Source organism: Anopheles cruzii, chromosome 3, assembly GCF_943734635.1.
Source record: "Anopheles cruzii chromosome 3, idAnoCruzAS_RS32_06, whole genome shotgun sequence".
Classification (NCBI taxonomy): Eukaryota; Metazoa; Arthropoda; class Insecta; order Diptera; family Culicidae; genus Anopheles; species Anopheles cruzii.
In genome coordinates this window covers 67,152,670-67,172,099 of record NC_069145.1, presented here as the reverse complement: position 1 = coordinate 67,172,099, position 19,430 = coordinate 67,152,670, and the positions used below count along the sequence as shown (strand labels likewise).

Here is a 19,430-nt window from a genome sequence, read left to right as displayed (position 1 = left end):
AATCGATTGCGTCCTGATTGATCGATTGTAGATTGAGTTCGATAATTATTTGCAATGGATCCACCAAATGTGGCCGCGATTTATGGCATCGTGCAGATGATGCAAAAGAACGACAAGTTATTCGAAGTGAAAGTACCCACCAAAGCAGACGAGAGCTCGTTCAACGCTTTGTCGAATCTCCTCGAGTCGGCACCGTTTCGCTTCTACGTCACCGACAAAGAAGGTAGGCGGCGCGCCGTATTTTTGCGCAACCAAACGATAATACCGTTTTTGTTGGCCCTTCTTTTAGAAAGCTTCTCCATTTTGCGTGTCGAACTCTGCGGCATTCTGGAATTTGGCAGGAAAACGGAGATGCTCTTAGAAAATATCGTTTGCGAGAACCCTTCGAAAGACAAGCGCATAAACCGAGCAACCAAATGGAAGAGTTGCACTGAAAGACGCACCGTCGCGAACAAGTCCGCCTTTGATATGTGTAACTTGAAAGTGTTCTTGAAATGCACATCCGATGCGCAGCAAACTCTGGTTCCGATTGCGTCGCGCGAAACTCCCAGAACCGCGCAGAATCGCGCCAAGTTGCCTATTGCGGCATGCCGGGAGGATATCAACGACTGGTTAGCTTCTGACGCACCCGTGGCCATAGTCTGCGGTCCCCTCGACAACTCGCGCAGCGTGCAAATGGTCCAGTACGTTCTGGAGTACTGCCAGACGCACTCGGAACGGTGCCGAACGGTTTGCGTTCTGCCTGACGACCTGAGAGTGTTGCTGACTGCGGACACGATTGCCCAGGAGCGTGCGGAAACCGTGGGCAAAACGGTCGGATATGATATCGGCATCAGTAACCGACTCAGCCACGTTTCGAACGTTGCGGTGTGCTCCATTCGGACACTGCTGTCCAATCTTATGGCGCCCACGGGTAACGCACTGTTCGCGGTGTTTACTCACCTAATCGTGGACGATGTCGGTCAGTGCTCGGTTGGCATGGACTTGCTCCTGTCTCTGTTGAAAGAAAAGCATCACTTCCACCCAACACTGAAGTTGCTACTACTATCGTCCAAGGCACAAGTGACTAAAGTCGCCGGGTACTTCGGGGCGTCAGTGTTGTCCGTTCCGGAATCAACCTCTACGAGGAGTCTGCAGGATTCACACCCAGTCGTCGCCCAGAATGTTTATTTGGCCACAATTCTAGCCGAAGTTTCCACCAACAGAGTGATCACGAAACTGAAGCAAGCTCCGCAAGGTTGGGATTTGTACAAGGTAGCTGATCATTACGCTCCCCAGCGGTACCAGTATATCGATGACAGTGGCACAGAGTATTTGGACGGGCTTCTGGAAGACTATTGGTATTCACCAAAGACGACACCGAACGATTTCGACGTACTCTGTAAAAATCCCTTTCTGGTGGACTACCAGCACTCGCGCACCCGAATGTCCGCGCTCATGATTGCGGCTAGCAAAGGTAAGCCTCGGGGATGTGTGCCATGTTTTGATGTTTTTAACACGCATGTTCACTTCGCCAGGATCTCTTCCGGACGTTAGTGTATTGCTAAGCTTGGGTGCCAACCTCTTCGTGCGGGGCAAGCACGATCTCCGGGCCAAGGATTGGTGTGCCGATGAGGCCAACAGTCCTTGCTGGAAGCTCATGGATCTCTGCTACGAGCAACACTGCGACCAACCTCCGAAGATTCGGCTAGAGACCTCCCTACTGTGGTTATATCAAAGGATTCACAATCCTTACTCGATCGACCGCCAGATGGTGGTGGACATTGTTGAGTACATCTACACAAATTTGGACCACGGAAAGATACTCGTAGTACTACCAGAGTTCACCGATGTCCTCGGATGCTACAAACTACTGCGGGCGTCCAGCAGTGTACCGACGCGAGAACAATCATTCGTGTTCTGCCACAGCCAGTTGACGGAGGACGAAATTATGTTGGAGTTTGGAAGGATCGGTGACTCAATTTTTCAGGTTATTCTCTTGGAAGAGCAACTTTTCGAAGCTCTACCTACCATGGATGCTGTCGACTACGTTATCGATACGGGATTGAGCACATTCCGGGATTACAATGTATCGAGAAATTCGCACTCAATGGCGTTCACATTCATACCACTGGAAACGGCCTTCGTTCGGAGTGGGCTCGCCAAACGGATTTGCTTCCATCTGTACTCGTGCGAGCAGCAGGAACGGATGGCAACGAAGAAAGCAACGAATCGCCGCATTACCGCACGACCAGAAGAAACGCTACACGCCTTGCTGTGTCGCCCTAGCTCGGCTCCGCCGGTTGTTCAGTTTTTCAGCAACGCGCTCATTGACGCACCGGATGCCAATGTGAAGCGATCGTTAGAGCTTCTGACGAAGATCGGTGCAATCACCGCGGTGGATCTGGCCCCAACCAACCTGGGACTGTTGGTGGCTAACCTGTGCTCCAGTGTGCAGCTCGGTAAAACCATTCTATACGCCATCATGTTTCGGTGTCTCGATCCCGTGCTGACGATAGTGGCCAGCCTCTGCGCGGGCACCAGTCCGTTCGTTGAGCCGGCGGATAAAATGCAACGTAAAGTGATCGCCGGGATCAAGAAGGGTCTCGATCATGGCACGCAAAGCGATTGCTTCGTGCTGCTGCGTCTGTTTTTGCTCTGGAACACGGCCAAGCTGAACGATGAATCAATGGTGAAACAGTATCGTTTGAGGTGGGGAGCCATGCAGGCCATCAACAACACCCGTGTCATGCTGATGAGTCATCTGCGCGCGATCGACATCGTCAAAGTGGGCGGCGAAACGAACGTTAACGTACTGAACGAAAATTCGGGAAATTGGAGCACGGTCAAAGCGTGCCTTGCCGCGGGGTTGTATCCGAACGTGGCAAAGGTGGACTACGCGAAGAAATGCCTCGTCTGCTGCAGCGAGGCCGGGCACAATCTGGAGCCGCATCCGCTGTCCGTGATCAACGTGGAAGAAATGGCGTCCGCGTGGGCCGTGTACGTGTACAAGTTGGATCCTAGTCCCTGTTGGCAGGTTGACGATGGCTCCCAGAACTGTACTCCGGCGATGACTCAGATGGTCGAAAACACCGTCATTTCGAACTGGACAATGGCGCTAATGTGTGGAAACCCTCCGACCGGCCTCGGGAAACTCATTGAATCCTCGCAGAGCGATGAACTGATTATCGACCGAAAGTACGTATTTCAGATGCCGGGTCCTGCCCTCGACAAAGTACGGTACCTTCGCCGTTCGCTTACGCACCTTTTCCACAAATTTACCGAGAAACCATCGGCGGTGCTGGAGGATCCCGTGGCAAAACAGACGACCGCGAAGATCAGTGAGATACTGCACAACGAAGAGGTGCGTCGAATTTCGTTCAACACCGGAACTCGTCCAAAAATAGTTAAGAAATGTATGCTCGGCGTCTACTCAATGACAAACAGCGCTACGATCGACAGCGTCGGAACCAACGGACCCTGAGGCCGGCCCTTTTGGCCATCTATAATTTACAGATCTTTATTTTTCACTTTTCTTCTACTGTCGTTAACGGCTGCGGCGCCCAAGAGTGCTTAAAACGTTATATAGTACAGTTAAAAAGAGTCGACACGTTAAAGGATAGCCGGCACTGGTCGTCGACGACGGTCGTCTTACAGCCGGTTACTTACGGGCGAAGAAATCAGCATAGTCCTACCGCGTGGACAAGCAATTGTGTGTGTGTGTGTGTGGTGTGGTTTAAAAGTGCCTTAGACGATAGGCAGTAAAATAAATAAATCGTTTACCCATGGAGGCCGCCTGGCCGGGGGTCGTAACCTAAACTAAACTGAGCATTAGAGTTGCACACTTCTACCTACGTATTGTGGACGCAGTTCCTGCTCGAAGCTTACTTCGCCCCACGCGCCCTAACTAGTTGAGGTGACAGACATGGCTGTGATGACGATCGAGTCCCGTTCCTTTAGCCTGTAGCGGTCTGCCAACATCCCACAGGCAGCTTTCATCCAGTACACTAGAGTCGGTTGGTCGGAAGGGAATGCGTGGAATGCTCTCTAATGATGCGAGTAGATATGCCGGGTATCGGTAGCATCCAGTAGCTCTGCGGACTGCTTCTAGAGAAACGCACTAAATACTTGCATCTAAATACTACGGACCTTAAGGACGCCCCTGTCTCGCACACGTACACACACATATACACATCGGCGATCTTACAGTCGACTGATCCGCGGGCTGCTTCTTACACTAATTCCAACGGACCCTCCCATCGGGGAGTCGATAAGAACATTCAACCACTTCACGATGGCGGCCCAGATGGATCGGTACGTGATCACGCAAAACCACCGCTCGGTTTCTTGACCTGCGGAAAGAACGCTTCGATCGGCAGGATCGGATCCTCGGTGGCGAGCGTAAAGTAGCCGGGTACCTTACGCGACAGCAGGCCCTTGTTGACGGACTTGAAGCTGCCCCGGTCCTTGTGGCCGGTGCCCGACAGCGTCAGTTCGACCACCCGCTTCGAGTAGTCCGACGAGGCACTGTTCAGATCGTAATCGTCGGTGCTGGTGACGGCGGTGTTCGGGTCTTTGGGAGATATCTTCATGATTGCCGTCTCGTGGTGCCGGTAGCCCTCGGTGGTGCTGGGCACACTGTTGCCCCGCGTGGAACTCTCCTCTTGCCCACCGAATCGATGCGGCGAACCACTGTCCCCGAGCGTGCCCAGATCATCGATCGGTCGCGTCTGCTCGGCCGATGACGATAGCAAATTGTCCTGATCGCTTGCCGGAACCACCGGTTCATCCCGCTTCTGGGTGGCATCGTCTGCCACGCCCGCCCCACTCGGTGGCTGGTCGGATTCCTTCTTGCGGTTGAAGTTTTGAATGCGTTGCCGTAGCGTAATCTTCGGCGGACGCCGGTTGATCAGCGAAGCCGTCGTGTTGAAGGTTGACCCAGACGACGACAGGGCCGTAGTCCGATTGGTTCCGAGGTCCGATTTGGTGCGACCGCGGTTCGCAAGCGTTCCGACACCGGCCGGTTGGCTGCGGTTGGCGCTCGGTACCGACGACGTTTCGGTGACGGCAGGCTTCTTCACCGTGAACCTATTGTATGTGCGGGTTCCGTGCGGCCGGAAGGAGCTGCGGGTCGTGGTTTCGTTGCCGGTCCGTTCCGTCGTGGCACCCACGCCGGTGGGGGCGATCTCGTTCGTTTCGAGTGTTTTGTTGAGCCGTGCGTTCAACAGGAACCGGTTGCGTGTCGGGAAGCGCAGCTTAGTCGCCGTAGTCGTCTCCGGCTCGCTGCCGGCGGTCGGCGTTGGAGTGGCAGTTGCCGTACGGTTCAACTTGTTCCGGTACTCCTTGATACTGAACCGAGGCCGATTCAGTTCTCCGCCTCGTCCGGGCGCACTAGATTTGTTCTGCGCCTCGGAGAAGTTGAGCATCGATTCGTCCGAGTTGAACACGGCCGCCACGGCGCCGGCATCGGTTGTCGAAGCCACCGTCGAGGAGGACGCCGGAAGTCGAATCTGTTGCCGTGTGTTGACCTTCGCACCCGCCTCGCCCACCGTTTCTTCCTGCGAGTCTTTGGCCTTGGATTGCGGTGCGGGACGGTACCGAGAACGGAGACCTCCGCCGACGGCCGGAACCGGCAGCCCGGAGTCACTCGGCGCTACGAACGTGCTCGTCACGCTTGTGCTCGAACTCGACGAGATGGTCGTCGTGGCCGGTGGCAGCGTTCCGACGGACGGTTCCGTTCCGCCCAGTAGCGAAGCTTTGTCCTCCTCTCGCTGGTTCAGCACCGTGAACCGATTGCGCGTAAAGTGTGGCTTCTTGCGGAACTTTTTGATGACCGTGCCGTCAAACTCCTCGTTCGATGCAAACGTGGCCAGTGGTGGTGGAGTCGGTTGGGTCGTCGTTAGCGCAGCTTCCGCCTCTGCTGGCGGAACCGTGGTGACCGGTTTCGGTCGGAAGCGGATTCGATTACGATTACGAGCGTCGAGTGTGGTGACGGCATTGGTCGTCGTTTCCGTTGACTCCGGCTCGGTGGAGTACTCCGTCGTCGTGGTACTGCTGTGGTGCGGTGGTTTAGGCCGTCTCCTTCGGTTCGCCGAGCCTGTTCCCTTTGCTCCCTGGCTGCCCCGGCTCGGTGCCACGGTCGTTACCATCGGCAGGATGGGTGACTCCTCCGCCCCGAAATACGGTCCGATCGTAACGATCTCGAGCTGCAGATCCTCCTGGCGGTTCTCCTCCTCCGCGTCGGTCGTGTACTTGTACTTGTTCTTCGACTTGGGCGGAATCAAGGTGGGATCGGCGATCGCGTCCTCGATCGTGAAGAAACTGTGCGTGATGACCGGTTCCTCCGTCGACTGGTCCCACGGTGAGCTGGTGGTGGCGCTCACGCTGGCCGGAGTCGTCGTCGTGGAGGCCGTCGATGATGGGCGCCGGTTCGGCGGAAGTCCCGTGTAGGACGGGTGCATCAGCTTGTGGTGCTTGTACTCGTTCTCGACCGGCCGGAACAGGTGCTTGAACACGTTCGGTTTTTCGGTCGTCAGATACTTCTCGCGGTTGAACCAAGAACCGTCGCCCAGCTCATTGAACGGGGTCACCAGAACCGGCGACTGGTGCTGCTGCTGGAAGTGATGCTCCCCGTTGTGGAACGAATGCTGGGGTGAGTTGTAGTGGTGCTGCTGCTGCTGCGGATAGTATTGCTGCCGCGGGAGTGTCGTGGCCGTGGGGAACTGCGTCGTAGTGGTGGTTGAAGTGGCGGTACTCGAGACCGGTGACCCGGAAGTCGGGCGCGGAAACTCGTAGCTGAACCGATTGGCGTCCTGGAGCGGCGAGTGGGGATTGTGGATGTTGTACTTGCTGAGGATCTCGATCGGATCCTTGCTCGGCGAGGATTCGGCGAGATGGTTCAGCACCGTCGGCAGGAACGCCTGCTGCGTGCTCGGTGGCGGCGGGACCAAGTTCTTGCTGTACTCGTCATGGATTTCGTTGTACTTGGTCGGCAGCTGCTTGCCGGGCGCTTCCTTGAACTTCACTATCTCGAACGGTTTGTGCTCGATCGGCAGCGGCTGCTGGGTACTGTAGCTGCCGAATGCTGCCCCTCCGAAGGGTGACCCGCTACCGAACTCTGCCAGCGCCTCTTGATCCGTTTGGTGCGTCTGCTGGAACAGCTGCGACTGCTGGGAGAAACTGTGCTTGGAAGACGATCCAGTTTGCGGTGCTACCGGCGGTGCTGGGTGTTGAGTTTTCAGATTAAAGTTGTTGTACTTGTTGCCCGAAATGTAGGACGAACTTTGCTGCTGCTGCTGCTGGACTTGCTGGAAGAATGGCGTCAGCACGCTCGGTGGCAGGTGAGGAAACAGAGGCGTCGAGTCGATACCCCCGGCTCCCTTCGTCAGTTCCTTTTCGGCCGAAGAGGGCGTAACGTACTTCTTCGGGAACTCACCAAGATCGGCCGGGATCTGGTTGAAGTGCGGGAATGAAAACTTCCCGACCGGCCCCAACGGTTGCTGCTGTTGCTGCTGCTGCTGCTGCTGGATGTAGTTCAGCTTCTTGAACTGGGCCACACTCGGAGTGTAGGCGGGCGCGTTGAAGAAGCTCTTCAGCGTTTGCGTATCGAAACTCGGCACACCGGAGTTGAGCTGCCCGAGGAACTTTGTCTTCGACGGCTGGCTGAGGACTGCGGGCGATTGGCCGAACTGGATGTACGTACCGTACAGGAGGTTCGGATTGATAAACTGCTCTAGCCGGTTCGAACTAGTCGCTATGGGTTGCTTGGGTCGGAAGCCGGCGATTGCCATATGCGACTGCAGCTTGTTGATCACCGGGTGTGGCTTCAACGTGGACTTCTGGACGATTAGCGGTGCGCTGTCCCTACGGGAGTCGACGGGAGAGGATAGATTGTTAGTGACCTCAGTCGGCCGCCCTTTCGCTGCCGAACTCACCTGAACTGCCCGTTGAATTTGGCCGATTTAACACCGACCGCACCGTGCGAGGAAATGGCGGCCGTTATCTTCGGCGTCGAACTGTGAACCATGTTGAGTGTGGTGATTTGGTCAGACTTAACGAACGGTTTCGACGGTGGCAACGGTTTGTTGGACGACGGCGAGTAGATCGTCTGCAGCAGCTGCGTGGTCATGTACTTCGGTGCAGCAGGAGTGTGCCCGTAGGATGGGCCCGCACCCTGCGCCAAGTTGCTGTGGTGATGGTAGTGTTGCTGCTGTTGCTGCTGAAGAAGATGTGCCCCGGGGGCCTGCTGATGGGTGGTGATCTGCACCTTCATGCCGTTCTGCTGCGAATACTGGGCGATGGGTTGGTTGAATTGCTTCAGGATGTGCGCATTGTGCTGCGCGATGTGAACCAATTCGTCCTTGCTCGTCGTGTCGAAGCTGGCCACGCTGATCAGCTGCTGGTGCTGCTGGTGCTGCTGGTGCTGCTGGTGCTGCTGGTGGGGCTGTGACTGTGCCTGGGGCACATGATACGGTATCGGTCGCCACGGTACCTAGCGAAGCCGGAGAGCAGAGACGTGCATTAGCCGAAATGTCACGAGCAACCATCTTTCAAAACCAATCTCGCCACGGTGGCTCGGTGCCATTAGCTACCGCGAAGTGCGCCATTAATCGATTCCAAACGATGAAAGTGAGAGAAGAAAAGTGAACGCGTCTGGTGGCGGGGCCCAGTGGTCGGCGTAGAAGTAGTGCAGCGTGAGACGCAAACAACTTTCCATCACCAGAACCTCGCGGGCAGATGCTTCGGCCAATCCGTAACGCTTCGTAAGATCCGTTTCGAAGCGCCGCCAACCGTTCGCACGTAGCGTGATTGCACCGCTCGGCCGCGCGCGGAACGCAAATCGCTTAATGCCGAGCAGAGAGAGATTGGCCACGGTACGCTGGGACCGCCAGGGAGAAACTGAGCAGAAAATAATTTCCAACAAATTACCGTCCAACTAATTGATAATGATCGTTCCGAGAGGGTGTTAAATTCGGGGTGGATCTCGCGCCTTACCGCGGAACCATCAGTTCCGGGGCGTGAAAAACACAGTCCGGCAAGTTGATTTCCGCCGGAGCCATCGAGTACGTGACTTCAAATTGCCTGGGTAAGGTCAGACGGTTAGAAGAGAACGTCTGAAGTCCCACAGAAATTGAAAATGTGGCCCAACAATCGCCATTTAATAAATGGCCTTTAAAGTGACGAAGAAATCTCTATGGCGATGGCGCGCAAAGATTCAGGGCGGAGATTACGGGGCGCGAAGCCAACAGAAAAGGAAACTCACTCAGTGTGAAATATGCTTATCGTCCCAAGAGATGCGCGATTGCCATTTTCTCAGCCTCACATCCAAAGCGGAACCAACGCGCAATGCAACTACACCTACACGCCATCATTCGCCGGTGGAATATTTATGCTCCGCGTTTTCACGCACGAACCACTTACAGCATAGCGTAGGAGATATTGCCAATGTTAATTGAAGATGCGTACAGAGAGGTACAGGCTGGCTACCAGCCAGCCAGCCACCAGCCAGCATGTCAACAGCGCCGCTAGTGAAGCAAAGCACTTCGGCGCCGTCGGAATGTCGGAAAAGGCGTACATTTCTCTCCCGGCACTCGAGCCACGGGAGAAATCAAGAAAACGCATTTTGTTGTGAGCTTTGTTTCTGTTATTACTTTTCCCTCCCGCCATTTGATCCGACCGTTGCGCCGACCACCTGTGCCAATCAAACTGTGTAATGGGAATCGAAGCGGCTTGGAGACTGCGTTTTCCCGACGATTGAGCATGATTCGGTTGCGCGCCTCTCCAGACGGCTTATGGCGTGCTGTGCTTTTCTCCGTTCCGTTGCTGCTTTCTAAACAGCGGGCGGGTGCTTTACGATGTAACTTTGTCGAGTGATTCTAACGCCCTGCGATGTCGTTTCCAGCCAGAACCCAGAGCTCTATTACCGAGAATCACTAACGGTTGCGCAACGCCAGAAGGGATAGAATAAATTAACAACATCATATTTCAACCTCCGAAGCACATTAAATGGGTAGCTTCTGTGTTATCAAGCAATCATTACTGCGTTATTACACCAGCCGTCGGAGCACTTGAAAGGTTCAGGGAGGATTTTCCGAACCACCGGCTCGCCACTGCAATCTCTCAGCCCACGTTTCGGCTGGACGCTCGTTGAGCGTTTGGTTGTAAGCCTTGGCCAAACCTGGCCAACAGCCCGGCATCATAAAACCATAATTTTCACCTCTACCCGCGTGGCGCCATGCTTGCGCAGCCATTACGCGCGCACCGTGTTGTTATTGCCATTAGGTTTGTTTAACAACCAATCCTTTACTTGGGAGTGTTTTATTCTTGCAATTAGTAGACCCTTTGGCGTGTGTGTAGATCGGGGCGCCACGTCGAATAGAAAGCAAAACACGACGGTACAAGAAAACTATAAACCCCGGTGGAGGGTGACAATCGTGACTGCATTGTGGCTGTTTCCCAAGCACATTAAGATTTGAAAAGCTGTAAGAATCCCGAGCCAACGGAGATAGGAAGAAGACAAAATTAGAATAACCTGACGGCAGAGTGGCCGTCCACTTATAACGGGGCACGGGATAGGTCATAAAAAGTTTGAGAAAATACCATTGTGTGCTTTGGTGTCGGGGTTCGCATGCTACCTTTCGGAGGAGCCGCCACGTTTTCTTGGCGAATAATTCTTTACAGATAGCAAACCTTCCCAATTAGTCCCCTGGCGCGCAGGGGCGTGGCCCTAAAACCATTATCTCCAACTCGTGATCCATCGTAAGGAAATCTTAATTCGCTTTACGAGCAACGATAAGCTGTGTGATTACAATTTTTTGGCGAAGATAATAGCTTAAGAGTGGACTGAAGGTAAGCATTGAAACGATAGCATACGATCTGCGGGAAATCCATTTTCATTCTCACAGACGGAAATGGGTCATTTCGTGATACAAATGCCACTTATGTAAGATTGTGCTTCATTTTAGTACCATCCTGCTACATTCTTACTACCTTTTGACTCTGAAAAGAAGGATCAAAATGTGGCGAACTAAGATCAAAGAAGATCGGCAACCTGGTATTAGCCTCGTTTTTTCTTACTTCTGCTGCCAGGAAGTCCAGATTCTTCTATTTTATCGTGTAAACATCGGTGTCTGGGAGAAATTTATTACAAAAAGACGATTTGGTGATCGCTCGAGATGTGAGAACCCCGATATAGAACTTCATCTCAACGGATTGATTTATTTCTCTGCTTTGAGATCATTTGATACTCTTTGAATAGCTTGATTGCGGAAAATTCTAAGCCCTAGCCCGTGATTGTTTTATGTGGACAGTCTTGTCCGCGGTTTGTGTTACAACATTCTGAGTCCAATGCTTCCGTTCTCGCGCGAAGCGTACCGGATTTTTGTTGATCGTTATCGCTTCGCCGCCCGAAAGAGATTGATTTGCAGAAGGGAAGAACGTAAGAATTCGGTTTTTATGTCGCCTTTTACAAACCCCACAGTGGTTTTGCTCGTTGTGGTCCGTTAGCTTGTTCGGTGTTCAGTTTATCTGTTATTAATTTATCTGTTTACGCAGCGTTTCCTTTGCGGTGAACCTTTTGATCGATCCCTATTGAAAAGTCAGGATTTTCGAATCGTTCCCAAGTGTACCGTTTTCATCCGACATTTTTATCGTTATTCTCTGCTATGCTGACGTTCCATTTCGAAACGAACCAGATCCAAGTTTTTGTCTAATTCATGCCCTGTAACGTTGCCTCTCGTTGAAATGGTGCCACATTGTCTTTGCTAGACTCCCATTGTGCCACGAGCAACACTAATTCCACGTTGCTTCAAGAACCAACCCCTCAAGGGTTGACAAATGTCGAGGGGAACACTTATGAAAAAAGACGCTATTGCCAATACCTGGAACTGAGGGTGGAGAAACATTCGCCGTGCCGCAAGTCGGCTTGAGAAAAAGCAAACCAAAGTTCGCATGCTAATAACATATTTATGCAACCTCTTTCTGGGTTCCACTTGCAGTCCACATGCCGGTGGCACAGTTTGTCGGATAATTAATTCCCATCTTTAATGCTTCGCTGCTTTCACATCGGCGCCGTACCGACCCGAGGGCCACCTGCAAGGCGCAGCGCCGTCGCGGCGATCGCGTTATGAGCTTAGAACTCCCATGGTGGCCCCCCTTTTCGCGGAAGCAACGATAGCAAAAGTGATGGAAAGAACACCCCGTGGTAGGAAAAGTTTCCCATCCCGGCGGGGTGCCGATGCGTACAATTGTCGAGCCCCGTTCCCGCCCAGCCCACCAGTCCGGGGCAGCCGTTAGAGAACCGAGTCCGATGGCCACCGAGCGCCACGGCGTGTGTCTTATTTATATGCACTAAAATAAAACCTCGGTCCGGGAGGTTAATTCAATGTTGAACATCGGCAATGGGGCGCAGCATAAACAGCGGTAACAACTCCTGCTGCACCTCGCCGCAGCATAATGTGATGTGAAACAGCCTCCAAACGGTGGCGGCGATGGGTGTTTCACTTTGCCTCGCCACCGGGCGGCATGCTGCCCATTGGATGGAGCTTTCCCGAGATGAGCGCAACACTAGAAAGTATTGTTTTATGGCTCGTTACTGGTTTCTGCGCAAATCCAACGTATCACTCGTGGTGTAGTGAGCGAGAAAATTTGCAACTAGCCTATTGTACGCCGTACGGCGCCACGTGTTACGTGAGCCCAAGGAGCCGATCGCGGGTTTCTCTACCGCCCTCTGGTCAGTGCTTTTCATTGCGTCCTTCGGAAATGCACCCGAATGTGTGATAGAACAACACACTAAACATGAAAGCTGAACAAAGCTGTTTTCGAATAATGAATTAAATACGGCCCAAGTTTACAACTCGCTAAGTTAATGATTGACCGGCAAACAGGGCATTAGGTTTGCGTTGAGCAGCGAAATGCGTATTCTTTGGTTGATGGACTACGAGTTGCCAAATTACTGCAACCAGCCAAATTGTGCTTCATTATCTTATCGAAAATACCACCTTCATCTCCGAATCAGTGTGGGATTTACATTAAATTAATCGGAGCCGTTACGAAACAGCGCCAACAGAGCGAGCGTAGCGAATCTATTTTCGCTTCGCCAAGTGTGGAAACAAAGTACTGCAGCCAAATAAACGAAAAGCACTCGGCACCTTTTTTGGGGGACTGTAATTATGCTACCTACCAACAACATTACTTCCTCATGCATGGCCCGCCCCGCCGTCAAAATGAGCCTCGAACTCACGCACCCGTGCCGACCCGCGCACGCCAGCCATTTACGGTAATGAGTGGTTCTTTGCATAAGCATTACGATTGTCGAAATGATAGTGAGCTTTGCGCTTCGGTTGGCTGTTTTCGGCCGTCGGCATGTTGTGAGAGAAAGTGAACATCGGGGTAATTACTGCTGTACCATGAAAGTGGCAATCAAATGGTAACACGCCCAGATGTGTGTGGATAGGTGACAGAATGTTGAACAAAAAAGCGCCGTCGAGATTTATGTAAAATACCGGAAGCCCTGCCGTGGCCGGTGCTGCTGCTGCTGGTTGTTTGTCCAGGAAGTTAGTGTGATCACCGACGAGAGGCAGCAATGTTTGGGGTGTTATATGAAGATCACTCCAAGTTTGTAGGACACCGTGCGACTTCACAATTAATCAAATTCACCGTTGGCGGCATTAGTTCGCTGGAAGCACCGCAATCTCGGAACCGAAGGCAGACCTTCGGGCCAAAGTGAAACATAGCCGGCAGGGGCTCTGGCTATTGGCGTTTAATTAAATCACACAAAGCCTTCGCTCCTGGCACTTTTCACGTGCGATCGTATCATACAACCCGGCGTTACCCGGAGGAACTTGGATCCCGGATCGCATATTGCCTAGAGAAAGTACACATCGAGGACCCCGGACCCGCAAATAGGTTTATGGTGCTTATGCCCTCCGGGTAGAATTGTGGGAACCCTCCCTTGTGCCCGGCGGAAGCATAATCTCCAACCTCCAACGGTGTGCCAAAAATGGATCAGTCAACGCAACCCGGCCTCATTTTACGGCACAACCCAGGACAGTGAAATATTCCTTTCCATCATCACCGCTCACCGATGCCGGGTGACCGTTGTGACCTCAATTTGGCACGTCCGAAACACCGCTTTTCGACGGCTTTGCCTTCCCAAAAGTGCGCACGTGAAGCGGCTGGCGGAACTTTAATTTACGTTCCTGGCCGGAAGCTATGGAGCACATTTGTGAATGTGCCAGTGATCAGTTCCTTCCGCGCGGTTGATCGATAATTTCCACGTTTTAATCGATGGCGATCTCTCAATTAGTCCCAGTGACGGACGGTGGCGTGTGGTATGGTTTCCGCGCGAAAATCCGTTACAAGCGCTGCGGAGCGGAAGAGGATGGCGAGCCGGCGAGCTTCGATTGCTCAGTGGGTCACCATCTTCTGGTTGTTAATATAAATAATCTGCCATCAAACTATGGCCACGAAGAATGATCTTTGCAAGCAAAAACGCTTTGATGCTTCCAGTTTTGGCGCACTCCTTGGCGTGCGCCAAAAAGCATAAGTTATTAAAGCGGCGGAACCATGAAATAAGCTACAATCGGCCGATGACGACATCGTTGGCTTACTTCGCCGTTTGCCCTATGGGAAAAATATGCAAATGGCAAGATGACACCAAAAGATAGCAGGAGATTTTAATGCGACCGAAGCCGGGACCCCTTTGGCGGGAGGCTCGCGTGATCAGAAGCTGTTTAGCAACGGCTACGGTTTCCGGCCGGAGCTGGAGTGGTGCAAAAGAATTAATTACGCAACTTGATGGTTCTTCGGTGGCAGGATGCGATTATTTGTCCCGCCGATTGGACAAGAGCGTATCGCACCTTCGCGGGACTTCGGGCGGTCATAATAAAGCCGTAACAGTTTCCGCATTCCGACATAACGGACCAGAATGGCATTGGAAGGTGGTTGAAGGTACAGTTAAGGTGTAGTTAAGCTACTTAAGCAATGATGAGGATGCGATGGGTTTTTTTTCTCGTTCTACAGTTACATTAGTTCAGTCATGTCAACTAACCGAGGATCGGAGACGACTAGAGCAGGTTCGACAATTAAACACAATTTCGGACTTCGGGCGTGGCAAAGAATGGGAAAACAAACTAATCGACTTGGACCAATTACCGTAACTCGTTTTACACTCCTAGAGCTAGAGCGCAGGAGAAAGATTAGAAGCTTCTACTTACTGATAATTCTAGTGCCCTCGGTTCGGCATTCTCACTGTGACCGCGGTGGAAGGTAATTACAGTCAGCCATATTCCTGCAAAAGAGGTGGAAAATTAAATCAGTCAAAATAAGGCTAGCAGACGGTATGATTAGAAACGAGCTACGCCCTCGGAGCGTCACACCGCGCAGAGTCAGGTGGGTGCGGGTATATTTTAGAGAGGTTTTCCCAGCGGAAGCTTGTTGGCCGTGTGCTGCTTTTCGAAGAGGACTAATTAACACAAGACGAGCATGTCTCTAGGCGTGGAGTATGATTGGTTTCGACATCCAATTTCTCTGTGCCAAGCGAAACTTCCTCCCATGCCATGTGGAGCGTTGGAAACCGACAGAACGGCGGAAGTTCATCAAAATCCATCCATGGTCGGTCTTGCGGGGCACCCAGTTGCCTCCAGTAATCGCGGCAGGTATCGGCACCGACCGAAATCGGTGTCAAATCGGTGCAAAATTAGTGAAAGGTATTAAAGATCACGGTTTATGTGAGAAACCCCAGCACAGGAACTGGAGACTGTGGACTCACGAACGGGGTGTTGATGATGAGTCGATGCTTTTATTTCTCCCACATCTCCCACGCAGCGAACTTGGGACAAGGGCCCCATATCGGGCGCTACCATCTACCGGCGGGCAGACATCTTATTTCGCTGCTCTCCCCTTGGGGCCTTTCCCCCCTGGTGCGGAGCCCAATCGGTTAGTCAGTCAGTCGGTTAATTGGCTACGCCGACGTGTGGCCAACGCGCGGCCTAAACGGTTCGTCTCCGTTAGCTTCGGTAGGCAGGCTGTTCAATCAGCTGCGGCTTGAAGTTTGGATTTGGATACATTTTACGGCAGCCCGATTATCGCCGATATCGGTGAGCTTCGAATTGCTTCATCGTTACAAGTTACACAATGTGATTGATAGTTAGTCTACTTTCGAGCAAGCACAACATTGACAATAGGAGTTTAAATTTTCGTTTAAATCGTATTACTACACCCGTGGCCATTATGTGTACGACTCCGATTCGTCGATCGTTCACTCGGTTTGATCCCGTTAGCCTGGCTTCACATAATGGGTGGGACATCGTTGAGTAAACTAATTTTCTCAATCTTGTATGCGTCCACCTTCAGCGATCAAAATGTCGCCTGTTTTAATCAACGCCTAGAATATTCTGTCGAAATTACCATATCGGGCACAAAATTTGTTTTCAATCGATTCTCCGCACACAAGAATTAATTAAAAATTAATGGCATTAAATATCTATATATTTAAAAAGAGCCCAAATTAGACATCTAACTAGCGTTCGGAGACAAATGATGCCTTGGTGTTTGGGCGTATCAAGCACCGCGCAGCATACATTAATACATATTACCGTGCATTAGCATCATTCATTCTCCGGTGCGTAAATGTGCCCCTCGTGGACGTGAGTGGTAAAAATAGCGGGCCATCCCGCGGCCATTCCCGCGGTCTAATCCTGACCACAGGAGAGAAAACGGTGCGCGACAAATGGCGCGCCGCCGTAATGGTAGCCAATAAATTTGCACCCAAAACGTGTCCGTTTTGTAGCCCCCGTAATGGTCGGGATCACGAGTCGTTCGTATCGGATTTGGCGCTTACCTGGAGCCCCCCCGTTGTGGCGTTTGGACTTGAGAAATGTAATCGTCATTTCGCGAGCCAAGCGCGCGATTAAGCTATCACCGAAGCGCCGATCGATTTCGGGTTGATCGGACCTGGGGAACCGTGCCGTGGCTACGATCCGATTGTGTGACACGCGGCAGAGCCCAGCCAGCACAGGGACCAATTAAGAACGGTTTTTATAGCTAGTCCAACCCTGCGTCAGCAGGCAGCAGAACGGCGGTCCGTGATTAAGACATTAATGATCCAGACTACAGGGCCAGAGAACTGGTCCCAACGGACTGATCAACAGAACCCGCGAAAGAGAGTGAGCGAGCCAGAAATACAATGCCTCCCGCAATGCTGGAGTTCTTCTCCGTCGTGACCTACCGCGAGATGGCCGATGAAAGGCGCAAGTTACGACGGAGGTGGCGTGGCGTTGATTGGGACGTGGGCTTTGAAGCCGTGGAGTGGTGAATCGCTGGCCGGACCGGACGCCATAAATATTCGGAGGTTCGTTCTTCGCGACGACGCTCGGCCGCGGTGCCAAAACACGTCGCGCTGATCGAAGAATCTTAACGAAATGGAATAGCATTCCTGCCCCGTAGTACTAATGACTTTGGGGCGAGTGAGTCGGCGCCCAATAATAGGCCACCGGCCGCGGCAATCCATGGGACGAACGGTACCTCCGAGAGCGTAACGAGCCAGACGAGTGATCGACACTTCATACATTCGACATTTTTCTCATTCTTGTCTCACTTCCCCATGGTCGTGCGTAATATTACCGTGCGACTTGCGCGCCACTCTTACATCTCGATTAAACGCTTATTTATACGCAGACCTCATCACGCGCGGCGAGATCCGGTTCTGCGCGCGTTCCGCCGCATTAGGTCAGTGGTGAAAGAGCTTCGGTCCCGGCCAAACCGGCTTCGGTGACGAGCGGAAAGCAGTAGCAGCACTCGGTCACAACAACGAGACCCAAAGTCACTTGGTCAAGGCCAGGGCTCACCGCAGGGTACCCTAAGGCAGCAACCGAGGGTCTGCCTGAGGGTTCTGGCGCATTGTTATGATCTTCAATTAAGTGATAAAGTGACTCGAAATACAGTTATCGCGTTGTCCGGCAGTTGGTCCGTCCCTTCCCGTCCCGTGGCGGAACGGAGAACGGAGAGAGGGCTAAAGCGCTGTACACTAACAAGCAATTAGCTCGATCGTGACGACGCTTAACGGGATTTTTGGACTTTCGGGCCGAGAACTTCAGCTTCGGGCGCGCCCCTTATTTGCAAACGCGCTCGAGGCAAATCTCAAGCCGATCAAACGACGCTTCCAGCCACGTTGATTGTTAGTCCGGACTCCCGGGCGGTCCCAAAACAGGGTGGAACCGGGCGGGGAGACGTGGAGATTTGGAATTGTTCGGACCATGTGCTCATGGGAACTGCCTTAATTTACTCGCGCGCAAGGTTTGGTGGTGATAAAGTGCCGAGTGTGAATAGCTCGAAAGGGACACGCCAGGTTCCAATTCTTCAGCACTCTAGAGCCATGGAAACGCGTACAACGCGCGGCCCTACAGGCTGTCCTACAAAGCAAGGTAACGGCGCACTGCACCACGTGTTGGGCGAGAAGAATAAAATGTAGAGCAGCGTGTGAACATTTACTTGCGTGCCACATGCCATCCCCGAGGGCCCCAACCTAATAAATTAGCGCTAAAACAGTCGTTCTTAATTGTTCTCCAACTCCCAGGCGCGGTTAGCGGCAGACACGAACCAAGGCGTTCGATCTGTAACGGAATGTGCGTTGACGCTTCCGTCCGGACGCGAGAGTTCCACAGAATGCAACGGTCGCCCGGTCTGGGCATGACGGTCCCTGGGAAAACTCGTCAAACCCGATCCCGGGAGGTGTTGGAGCGAAGGGCCCAGGATGAAAACAGGTTGACCCACCGGCGCAACCGTGGTTGCGCTATAAATTAGAATAATCCAACCCCGCTGGAAGGGCTGCTCGCACTCTGGCCTATTCTACTTACGGATGATTAAATTCAGATTGCTGCCGAGCCCCATCTTTCGGCCGCGCTCATGGACGCGCCCGAGGCGGTGCCCAAATCGTAGATGGCGCCGCGGCCCGCTGGTATCCGTACGCAGAGGCTGCTCCTGTGCGAGATCTATTTCTGCTCCCTCGGCCTCCGGCTTCTTCGGCGTCAGCGCTCCAGCACCAACAGGCAGGACTTAACTGGACTTTCTCTTGGTGGGTGTGTGGAATTGCAACAACAACAACAACAGCAAATATCGAATCCCGTAACTAGCAGCACACCCTTCGTGGCGGGCGCTTTCCCTTGCACTTTGCTTCGATTTCACCCCCTGCGTATCGATCGCTGGTCGGCCGGTGTCGGCGTGTCTGATTCAAATTAATAACATATAATTTCTGCGCTTGGGAAGGCACTTAGTTTCGGCGCCTGGTTTACGCTAGGCGTACACTTTCACACACAGTTTACCACGGACAAACACGGATTAACTGCTGTCGGATCACACTCGGAACACTCCTCTTCAAAACGATCGCACTGATCTTCGCAGTCGATTTGCCACGACTCGACCAAATCTGACTGACTGTGTCACTGCAGTACACT

General features: G+C 52.8%; 2 protein-coding genes across 2 annotated transcripts; one reads left to right on the top strand and one right to left on the bottom strand.

The window, feature by feature from the left end:
• The first annotated feature begins 675 nt into the window (after window positions 1-675).
• LOC128270830 (ATP-dependent DNA/RNA helicase DHX36-like) lies at window positions 676-3,463 on the top strand. Its single transcript, XM_053008253.1, has 2 exons — window positions 676-1,456; window positions 1,518-3,463. The coding sequence occupies exons 1-2, from the start codon at window positions 676-678 to the stop codon at window positions 3,461-3,463; spliced, it is 2,727 nt and encodes a 908-aa protein (XP_052864213.1).
• Window positions 3,464-4,301: 838 nt separating this feature from the next.
• On the bottom strand, window positions 4,302-18,867 carry LOC128274212 (uncharacterized). Its single transcript, XM_053012323.1, has 4 exons — window positions 18,834-18,867; window positions 15,195-15,268; window positions 7,914-8,470; window positions 4,302-7,842 (listed from the first exon to the last, which is right to left on the bottom strand). The coding sequence occupies exons 1-4, from the start codon at window positions 18,865-18,867 to the stop codon at window positions 4,302-4,304; spliced, it is 4,206 nt and encodes a 1,401-aa protein (XP_052868283.1).
• Window positions 18,868-19,430: the final 563 nt, after the last annotated feature.